The sequence below is a fragment of the Elaeis guineensis genome, chromosome 1, assembly GCF_000442705.2.
Source record: "Elaeis guineensis isolate ETL-2024a chromosome 1, EG11, whole genome shotgun sequence".
NCBI classification, from domain to species: Eukaryota; Viridiplantae; Streptophyta; class Magnoliopsida; order Arecales; family Arecaceae; genus Elaeis; species Elaeis guineensis.
The window spans coordinates 158,283,913-158,295,318 of record NC_025993.2 but is presented as its reverse complement, the minus strand read 5'-3'; the positions used below and the strand labels follow the sequence as shown (position 1 = coordinate 158,295,318).

The window sequence follows — 11,406 nt, the reverse complement described above, 5'->3', positions numbered from 1 at the left end:
GCCCATCACACAAAAAAAGAAAAATTTGCCCTAGCTAGCAATTCTGTTGGCAATTGAATTATAATTTCTAGGATCATGACTTTATCCCATATCAATGTAATAACGTTTTAAGCCAAGCATTAACAACTCAATTAAGTACGCAGAGCAACTGTCAAATAATATTACAACTCAATTAACTAGGAAGAGCGAAAGTTTGAACGCTTCTGTTATCTCTAACATGAGTATTTATCTCCAACCAAATGGAAGTGTATACCTCAATCCAAACATCTCCAAGGGAGGCCATTATTGATTCAGAGTTTTGAAGATATGGAGTAAAGAATTGATTAAATTCGTGATTGGGCTATCAGCTGACAAATTTGAAGTGATAGCTCTTCTGGGCATCACTTGTCTGAGTGGGACTAATAATATAAAGTTGCACGGTTTCAGTTCAAATGGTACTAAATCTGACAATCCATGCGAAGAACACACAGGTTTCATAGAAGCACCGTCACTGCCATATAAATTTCAGACCGAGTCAGAAGTTTTACAACAGAAGGCACAGGACCCCCTAAAAGATTAATACATTCAGAAAAAAGGCCAGTAGACCTTTACATGCCTCTCTCATCCTCAAAAACTTGGTTTCATGAGACGATATGCTACAAAAAACAAGCAATGGGTCTAACGTGTTTGAATTTATGTACCCCCTGATTTGGGCTGACATTGCTTTTCTCTTGAGATATGTGGACCATGTAAAGCATGGTAGTTATTATTCCACTAAAATTCTGCCTCTAGATATACCATAGCCGATAAGATGGTAAAAAACGTGGAATGGGCATGAGAACAGGCAGAACTCACTGCTGGTACAGAAAATGCAACAGGAAGGAGAATGCCTGCAAACGAAATGATACACAATTACGCAGATAACAAATATAATTACAGATAATAACTGATTATAAAACAAAAGACTTATTTTCTAAATAAGAAAACCATTAAAAAGCAAAGGAAAAATAAATAAATCATTTTCACTAGTTTTTTACTCAAACAGGTGTCTAGGGGTGATGGAGCTCAGAAGTTTGACATCACAAAATTGAATGTCAAATCATGAATGTAAAGTTCAGGCCAAAATTCTGAAACTGAAGCAAAGACACCTCATTTCCACCTGAAGGCAATCCAGAATGGAGGTCAATTTGTAAATTTGGCTGGAAGTAACCCACAGGCTGATATTAAATGTCCAATAATAATAAGTTGTCAATCATTTATTTAAATATTTATTTGAATTGTAAGAAGTATTAAACATATATTCTTTAAAAGAGCAGCATCATACCTATAGATCTATATATATATGTGCAAGCATCCATCTTTTGGAAGCTTTAAGAAATTTTTTGGAGAGGGAGGGAGGAATAGGAGGGCGTGGGAGGTGGCACGGAACTTGTTGCATTGTTTAGCATTGTGGAGTTAGATTCTGATTTGATCTTGGATTCTTGAGATCTAAGATCAAATCTCCTTCATAGGGTATTCAAGTTTCAAACCCCAAGAGGATCCAAATATTTCCAAACTCCTGCTGATCAGAATCATAGACCAATGATCTTTATGTGTTAATATCTACCATTAGATATATTTGAGTTAAAAAGAAAGTCTTGCAACTTTTCAGTAAAGAATATAAATTAATAATTTTTTATTTCTTTAGATTGTCATTTATTTTATCAAGTGAAACAATATATTACACTCCAAAATAAGTGCACAACATGTGTTTTAACATTTTATTTTTATATATTTTTAAAAATATATACATAATTATAGCCTGGAACAATCAAAACTATACAACCAGAGTTTCCTTAAGAAAAAAAAAGGTATATGCCCAAAAATCTCAAAAAACACAATATGCTTAAATGATTTCTAGAGTAGTTTTGACCTTTTTTTTTTTTTTGTCTTTTTAATTTTAATTTAAATCTTTTCTTGTTTTTGGTTGAAAATCCAAAAAGCTAACATGGAACTCCAGAAACCACTGAAAACAAAATCAAGACAGCCTAATTTAATTTCAGACTAAGATTTCTCCTAAAAAAATAAATCAAAATAAGACAACCATAAATTGATGTTGAAATCAAATCTATCCCGTCTTATTGGTTCTATGGTTGGAGTCATTTCAAAACTCACTTATGTAAGCACATGCAACAATGTAATAGAAAAATATCTGTCTGCCTGGAAGGTTTAGAATCCAAAAGCCTAGCTGATGGTTAGAAACAGTTAGGTTCATGAAAACTTCACAAACACTGGTCTAATGGAACAGCCAATGATCCCCTATACTTTCAATTGTCTTGACTTGGCGATTGAAGACTTGGTGCACCGAGTGCAAAGCAAATCATACATCTTAAGGCCATCCATGACTAAGTATTGGAAATTAGAATACCAGTGAACCAGCCTTTAAGTACCTCTACGACTAGGATATGGAACAATTACCTGCATAGGATGTACACAGTGGGACAACCTCTCAAACTTGAAGGACTTTTTCAGGATCCAACTGCCCACTACAGTAACTGGAAGGAACAACAGTTAGCTCTTGCATTCCTTTCCATTCCTGACCAGGCTTCAGAGTGATGAGCTTCTCAATGGCTGCGGCCTCAACACAAAGCATATGTTTGTACTCGTCAGACCCAAAATCCACCAGGGCTTTGGCTTTCTTGTCCCAAGGATTCCATACCACTGCATGGAGGAAAAAGGATATGCCACCAAGGACTTCATTATGAAAAAGATTCTGCTGATTCTGATTTCAATTTTTCATGTCCCAAGAATTCTCGATGCAAGCAGTAAATATGATGAGAATTCTCCAAGGTTCAAAGAAGATAGTCAGAAGATAATGGGCAAAAGAGAATTAGACACTAATCTCAAACTAACCAGCATCAGGAAGACCTTCTTTTAGCAAAACAAATGTCCTTTTCTTTTGATGATCCAGAATAGCAATCTTGATCGGCGTGCTCAAATATATTTTCTCCACCTTTTTTGAACAAGAGCATTAGCATTTAACATCCAACTATAACAGTCTATATGACTATGCTGATTTGCTTACTTCAGATTCAAACGTAATTGCATCTCCTTGTTCTGTGAAGCGCTCCCTGTCCTTCAAGTTGTCAAGGTAATCCAGTGTCTCCAATCCTTCTACCCGCACTTCACTGGAACATTTACTTGAAATTCAGGTCCAGGAAAGTGGGCACAATTAAAAAAATAAAGGATCACTGGACTGTATGTCACCAAAACTAAAAATAACATCAGATCTAGGACTAATGAGGATTCATAAATACAGCCCAAAATAATTTAGAAGATGCTTGGTGGTTAGAATTATGGTCATTATCTTTGTTAAACAAGCAGAACAGAATGGCTAAGCATACCTAATTGTACCTAATTGTACAAAATAATAAAAACCTAAGAAAAATTAACAAATATCTGGCCAGATATTTATCTTATTTACATATCTAAATTGGTATGAGCATAGAGAGAGACGAAGAAGGCATAAATTGTTTATGAAAATACTTGGTAAACTAGATAGAATCGAAATTTAATGGTGCTTAGTCTTCAGAAACATATGATTATTCTGCAAATATACGGATATTGTATGTATAACCAAAATCTCAAGTCTAACCATGTCCATATTCATATTTGGTTGGTGAACTTTGATGTATTCAACTGCACAGGTGTGCATGCGCATGTGCACAGCTAATCAACTGCTACTAATGCTTGAGGCCTCATTCTTTCCAACCCAACCCACACACACACACACACACATTTCCTTTTCCTCTATTTTTCCCTATGCAAGAACTTTCCATATTACTCGGAATTGTGAATGCTCATATTGATTAGACTACTCATCAATACAGATTTATAAAAGATAATGCACAAACATACCAAAAACTTAGCAAAATTTGACTGACAAACCTGATGTCAGAGACAGAAAAGTAAGTCTGGTATGCAAATGTAAATGAGAATGGTTTTCCATCAGTATTGATGTTTCTTATGCGTGATGTCAGTATCAGAGCTCCTCCAGGAGCCAGAGCAACTCTTAGACGAAATTCATAACTGCAAGGATAGAAAATACACAGCAATGGTTCAGCCAAGCATAGAAGGTTGTAAAGTATGTGCAGTAAAAGAAACTAAAAAAAAGAAAATGTAGATAGATACAGAACTCATAGCTTGCATATATCTTGTTAAGAAAAAAAAAGATCTGAAGTCAATCTGCATCATAGCAACCTGTGAGGCCAGATCTTTAAGTCTTTGTCAGATGGCTTGAGGATTAAATCGACAAAAGTTTTAGTGACACTGTTTGCTGGAAGAGGTGGTGGGTTAGTGTCAATACTCCAAAACCTGTTCTTGGCAAACCCATGTAGTTCAAGAGCTCCATGGCTCCCAAACTGCATGATCACAGCATTTTTGGGTGACAATGATGATGAAAGTACGAATGAGGTGTAATTAGATCAAAAATACATGATAAGATAGTCATACTTGAGGAAAGCATATTGGGATACCCCCACGTATTGCTTTTGGAGGCTTGAAGGTAGCCTATAAAGAATAAAAAAGGGGGAAGTTAGACAAGGATATTAGATGACCAGAGCACAATTAAGGTCAGACTTAGTTAACAAAACCACTAAACATAAGATTACATCTACTTATGCACATGTTGTGCCAAGAACCACTTTCATTGAATTAATTCAGTGTGAAGAGGAGATAATATCAAAACAACATTAGTAGAGACAGATGTTACATTCTCTCTGACTTTAATGACCACAACTAATGAGCCTCGTTACAAGGTATCATATGTAAAATGAAAGTTTCATGCACTCGGTTTGCATGATGGCAGCAAGATAACAAATGAACACAAAAAAGTCTTGGGAAGGGTACAAAGCACATAAATCATTTGAACACCAGTTACACAAAAAGGAAACATCCTGATTGTTTCATAGTCAAATCCTTCAAACCAGAGGACCATAGAGTCATGCAATTGTAAGTTGCAAGGAAACAGGCTCTAAATAGGGACATCACATATTGATACAAAGAGAAGGCAAAAAGGTAACTTCTCAGGATTAAGATGTAAAAGATTGATATATGCAATTAAAAAAAACAAAACAAAACAAACAAAAAACTAAAAAACTAAAAACTAAAAGAGGAAAGAAGAGAATGAGTAGTCCATGAGAAAAACAAAGAGATCCAAATATTCATAGAACAGGGTTTAGAAGAGAAAAGAAAAGGAAAGTTAGTCATTTATAGGGAAAAAAGACTTCAAAGCATACAGTTAAAGCCTTGAAGGAGATACAGAAATAGGCAGAAGACAGTGATATCGATATCTCTCATGCTCATGAAACATGGCCTCCAAAAGGTCCATGACATTCACCATGAAATAGATAAAAGTCTATTAACTAATATTATTTAATCTCCATGCCGAACTTGAGATAACATCTCCACATAAAACTTAAAAGTAACCTCAAATATGATAAAGTTAAGCAGCATAAATCCCTAGAGAAACTGAACCATAGTTGCAAAAAGCATGAATGGGAACGGAAGCAGCTCTTAGACGTTTGAGTGCACAAGCAGCAGACGATGAAACTAGGACATCATAGCAAGCAGAAGTGCTTAAGAAGTGTTTGAGTGGAATACTGGAATATATTTACAGTAGGCACAGTCATAACAGGCATCCATGTAGGCAGCATTATAGCAATGAACCGGTGCAGGGTGGGCAGTTAACTCCCAAAACCTCAAGTCAACTCAAGGGTTCTAGTGGGGAAGCTCACAGGCATCCTACCAAAGTTCTATAGCCTGACCTGGTATCCTGTGGGTGCCATCGATTACCTTTTCACATTTCCTGCTTAGCGTGTTTTTCCTTTTAAGAGAAGTATTTCAACTAGTATTGTATTATTTATTGATAAGAACTAGTGCATTACTATAGCAAATGAGCAATGGCATTGATATAAGGAGGATAACCTGAAAATCTTGCCCTTATACTGACGATACTATAAATGACCAACAAGATCATTTGTATGTATGTCATCTTGCAGGACTTTCTTTCTTCTATATTCCAGTCCTTGGCAAAGATAAGAATCAATGTTAGTACCTTACTGCTGACAAAAAGCAACTCCTCCCCATAGATATTTTTCCATGATGTTACTTGACCTCCATACAAATACACCTGCCAGAAGACAAAGGGATATAAATACAAGAGTCCATTGGCTGCCGCATCCACAACAAAAACATGAACATCTTTTGGACTTCCATTTTATCAGGAAGTTGACATGGATCTAAATAGTGCAAATAAATTAAGTCATAAATAAGTAACCCATAGTTGAGAAACTTAAGCATAAAGCGAAAAAGGCATGACAAGAAGGGATCATCCAAGTTATCAAAAATACTCGACAAGGCAAATGGAAGCAGGATAGAGATCAGCAAGCACCGTTCAAAAGAATATCAGCATAGGTTGCACAACAACAGAGCGATAGGTATTAAACCCTGAATTAGGTATATAAAAATTCACGTTTACAAGGGCTTTATCGAGTGAATGTAAGCTATAAACCGTTAAATGTGTTCCCGTTAATGGAGACAAGAAACATGTACTTACGTAATAATATAAGATAAAGATTAATTTGGTGTATGAAACAAACTCATGGAAACTCTAATTTCCAATTTTTACATATTATTTCATCTCCCTGTATATAAGTAACTCACATATTTAGCACACATGACGTGATTGATTCAAGAGAAAAATTATTTGATGGATGAACATGATCCAATCAATCAATGAAATACTTGGGCTTCTACTTCTTGACATTCTTTATGAACATGAATAACAATTAAACTCCCATCAGAAGTAGTATGATCAGTTTTAAGGAATACAGACATGCAATTATTGTATATTGAAATTTTTGAAGATACAAGTACAGTAAGGCAGTGAAAAGCATTAGGTATGGTTTTCATGGGCCAAGTGATTTGTGAGTTGTAGTTGGCCTTTGCCAAAAGAATCAGCAATAAGAATTGTCTCTTTAGACAAACCATTAATGAAACCATCAGAAATATTCAATAATATGTGAGATATTATGCCATTTGCAAAAAGAAATATAGTCTTAGAATAGAACGAGATTAAATGTGCGGTTGTCATTACAAAGGATGGATCAGAAGATAAAGGCTTGTGAATTAGCTGAAGTATAGAACATAAACAATATGGAAAATGACTTGGAAATGGAAATGGAAATGGAAATGAGGGCTAGTTATCAGTTTTGGGATCAAAAAAAAAAAAATGGAGAGATAGATATAGCAGGTGGATAAAGAGGACACACACTTCCAGGAATGTCATGTGATTGAACCATTCCTCAGCAACTTAAAGGAAGACTCAGTAAAGAAAGCTTTGAAAATGATCATAAAGCCTAACTTGTATGGGATCAACAAAGGGCTCATAATGTCGAGGGTCTAGGTGTATTGAGTGTGAGCTGCAGACATATAGGAGGGATGGAAGTTACATTTATTAAGTGATGCAGAAATGACAGAAATGGTTTGGGCATGTGCAATAAAGATTTTTTGAGGTGGCTCAGCAATTATTTCAATGGGACATAGAATGAGCCAAGGAGGGAAAAACCTAAGTTAGTGTGGGTAGATGTTGCAAGAAAGGATCAAGAAATCCGGTAATAACATCAAGCCAACTCAAATAGTTGTGGTGATGAGGATGAAATAATAAAGTAGATTTGAAGTGAGGAAATAATAAGGGATACACTTAGGTAGCAGATGATAGTTGCAAGGTGAATAGTCCAATATTCTCATGGCAAATATAACACAATAGTTTATGGATCTAGCTGCAAAAATTACATAAATAGCCGATTTGCACATATCCAATTTTTCCCATCTATAGTGAAACAAATCTACAGAAGATTGTTAAATGTACTTGTTATAGTAATAATCTATAATTGAATAACATCATTTGTGGATTTAAATTACGAAAATTTGGAGAACTTAAAATCAAAGATGATAGAGATCTTAGACATTTTAAACACATGAGAGTAGTTTTATGTGGATTGAATGTCACAAAGAAGAGGGATTTCTTGTGTGGAACATAGTATTAAGCCGCAGCTCGGTGAAAATTGAACTAAAAAGTCTGTTGAACAATGAACAGAAAGACCATTTATATGATCAACATTAGCCTTGTGGAGTATGATTGCTCAGATTCAAACCCATAGTACACAATAGATTGCTCTGATCTTTCAAGTAAAAATTTTTCAACCATAAACTGCAGGCATAATTATAACAAATAGTAGTACTTTGACTGGTCAATCTGTTGTGCTAGCTTGGATGCAACCTACTATAAAAAGAGAGCATGCTCTTTGACATTTCAACTAGAAAATTTTCGAATCATGAAAACAATGAAAATGTCATTGAAGTTCCATGGAATAATTTATCTATATTTTCTAAAGATCATCCCTAACCTTCCGTCTTTCGCCATCTCTCAGGATTTTCTGATAAACTCTTAATATGGTATCTTCAAGCCCATTAAAACCAGTTACGTTTCTACAGAAAATGCATCAATTCCTAATCATGAAACCTTAAAATCCTTTGGAGTTCTGAAAATTCCTCCTGTACCAACATTTGCCAAATCTATAATCCCTGATTCAAAGCACTTCATCAAAAAGCAATCCTATTTCAAAAGTAAGAATAATGATCAAAACCTAACACTAAAAACAGGTTACTCAGAAATATCATATGCTTTCATCAATATTGAAATATTATCTGGATATAAAGTACTCAGTGTAAAAGCTCTAATAAAAATCATATTTAAGGTCCTAGATGACTTTCCTATGTCATAAGTATCTATTCCATAAAGATTTTAGGACATATACGTATAACACAAACAAGCAAATAGCTAAAAAAAATTCTAAAGGGAGTCTAAATGTGGAAATTACAAAAGAAAACTACTACTACTTTCAAGATGATGATCTAGGCACTCATAAAAGTTGTGGCAATCTTTTAAGAAAATTATAAAAGCACAAAATAAAAGATATAGGTCATCACAACCGAACTAGATCCCTCACAAATAATCAAGGTTAAGTCCATATGGCTAATAATATAACTATTTAAACAAAATAATGCCATAGTCAAATGTCAGATTTGATAAGACTTTCAGACTAAACAATCTCAAGAAGTTAATACTGCAATTTAGCAACGCACCTTCACTGCACTGAACTAAATGCTTAGATAATTTCTATGACAAAGCATGTGTGTTTACAGAATATGGTGACCAAAATTAGTGAAAACCAGACTGATTCACCAGAAACAAGAATCATAAACTAAATATTGCATTTCTTTCTAACTTATCATGAAATGCAAGAGAGATGTGCTTAAAGAAGAGCTCATATAGCTATCTCCAATCTAAGAAAACTGAAGAAAACAAGGGAAACAACACCAACATGAGCGATGTACTGATCTTTTTTGCTTAATATAAGAGAGACATGTTAAATCTGATGTCCCACAAACCTTAAGCGATCATGCTGAATCTTTTCTCTGTTGCTAACAAGAAATTCTTGCAATCAATATACCATAAATTGATGTCCCACATATCTCAATCAATATACCATAAGAAAAGAAAAGCAGCATCTCGTCAGAGAGAAATCTGCATATTAGAAAACACTGATCGTCTCTGGGCAGGATTCTAATTCAGTAAAAGGTGCATAAATTGTCCACTTCCAACCCCAGCAACATCAGCAGCTATCTGAAGAAGAAGAAGAAGAAGAAAACTAGAAGGTCTAGAAATACCGCAGACAAGAGGATTTCAATAAAAGAAGCTTGATGCAGTTATGTACAAACTCCTCCACTTTATATGCATTCAAGTAACAGATTAATTTCATCATTAACTGATGTCTTAAATCACCTGAAGGTTCACCATATACTAAAGAATCAAAAACCCAATGAGGCAATTTCATCAGGAACATTTTCTTCTTATAGAGATCCAACACGCTTGCAGAGCATTCTCCAGCAACTGTTTCTCCACAAGATCAAGAAAATGGAATCAAATTACCAATCAAGAAAATGGAATCAAATTACCTAATCAGAGAGGTTTCTTGACATGCGCTAATCACCCCTGGCAGCAAGAAGACACTAAAACTACCGCAGAATCATGGATTCATCAAATAATCAGAAGACCAAACAAATTAATCTATCAAAAATGGTTATAACAAAATTAGATCCAGCAAGAACAGAATAGATCACATTCGACCACCGACAAACCACAAGAAACGATCAAGAATCCTAGTTCTTTATCCAAGAGAGGTCTCCCAACTCGAACCCAGGAAAGACAATAAACTCGGTCAAAAGAAACACAAGAAATCAAAGAAAGATTCGAGAGAGGGGAGAGGGAGAAACCAGACCTCAGCCGAACACCCGCTGGGCTCCCTCAGCACGACCTTGTCGAGGCCGCTGATACCCTTGCGGAGCTCCACCGCTGCATTCGCCACCGCATTCGCCGCCGCCATCGCTCAAATCCCATAACCAGAAACCGTAACCCCAGCTCCCTGCCCTATCCTCCTCTCTCCCTCTCTCTCGCCGCCCGACCTCCGACCTGCTGAGGAAGGCAACTGAGACCAGGTAAAGAGAACAGAAAAGTTAGCAGAGCTCCGCTGGAGTATTTATAGGGACTGAGGGAAGGAGAGAGCGTGCGAGCGCTCTCGTACCAGCCCGTTACGCAGCGGAATCACATCGCGCGCGCCACTACTATATAAATCACTCAAAATTTCACGCCCACCTACCAGCAGCCCCACAAAGGTACCCGCAGCCAAGACCACCCATTATTCATATAGCGCCGCTATTTTGGGATTGTCTGCGGGTGTTCCAAGAAAGCAAGTGCTGTTTGTTACAATACAAGCAACGGTTTCCACACTAGCTCAACATCAAACCTACGAAAGAACCTTTCACGGGGACATGTGGGGCCAATCTTCCGTGAGAGGGTGCAAATGTGGGTGGGTTTTGGACTTATAATTCGACGCATTTTATATATTTTTAAATGCGGAAGAACTTGGCTGGAATACAGAACCAGAAAGCGAACTATCGATGTAAGCCCATAGCGTTTGTGACCGATACCCTATCATCAGCAGTCCAATTTTCAGTTCGATACGCCCGATTATAGGCTCCGTAATGTACTAGTTCGGGAAGTGGGATCCACGATAAAGTATTTCAGCCTTGGAGATGATCTCTGCCGTCCATTTTCCCCGGGTTTTTTGGTGCAGAGAAAAGGACGCCACGCCACCGAAAGGTTATTGTTATCCGTCTCCGGACCTGGGGCGTGAACCTGCAGTTTGTACGGTTGGATCCGGATGGAGTAAAATGGACGGTGGAGATAACCCCACTCGTGGGGCTCACCGCTGGGGTAAATCAGTCCATCTCTTGTCCGCATTCGCGCGCAGCGGGCGTTGCAGG

General features: G+C 36.6%; 1 protein-coding gene across 1 annotated transcript; it reads right to left on the bottom strand.

Annotated features, from left to right (window-relative positions):
* Positions 1-471: 471 nt before the first annotated feature.
* Positions 472-10,665, bottom strand: LOC105039282 (putative glucose-6-phosphate 1-epimerase). Its single transcript, XM_010915387.4, has 9 exons — positions 10,362-10,665; positions 6,074-6,148; positions 4,471-4,527; positions 4,219-4,379; positions 3,907-4,047; positions 3,044-3,146; positions 2,872-2,971; positions 2,437-2,679; positions 472-869 (listed from the first exon to the last, which is right to left on the bottom strand). The coding sequence occupies exons 1-8, from the start codon at positions 10,464-10,466 to the stop codon at positions 2,468-2,470; spliced, it is 954 nt and encodes a 317-aa protein (XP_010913689.1). The 5' UTR covers positions 10,467-10,665; the 3' UTR covers positions 472-869; positions 2,437-2,467.
* Positions 10,666-11,406: the final 741 nt, after the last annotated feature.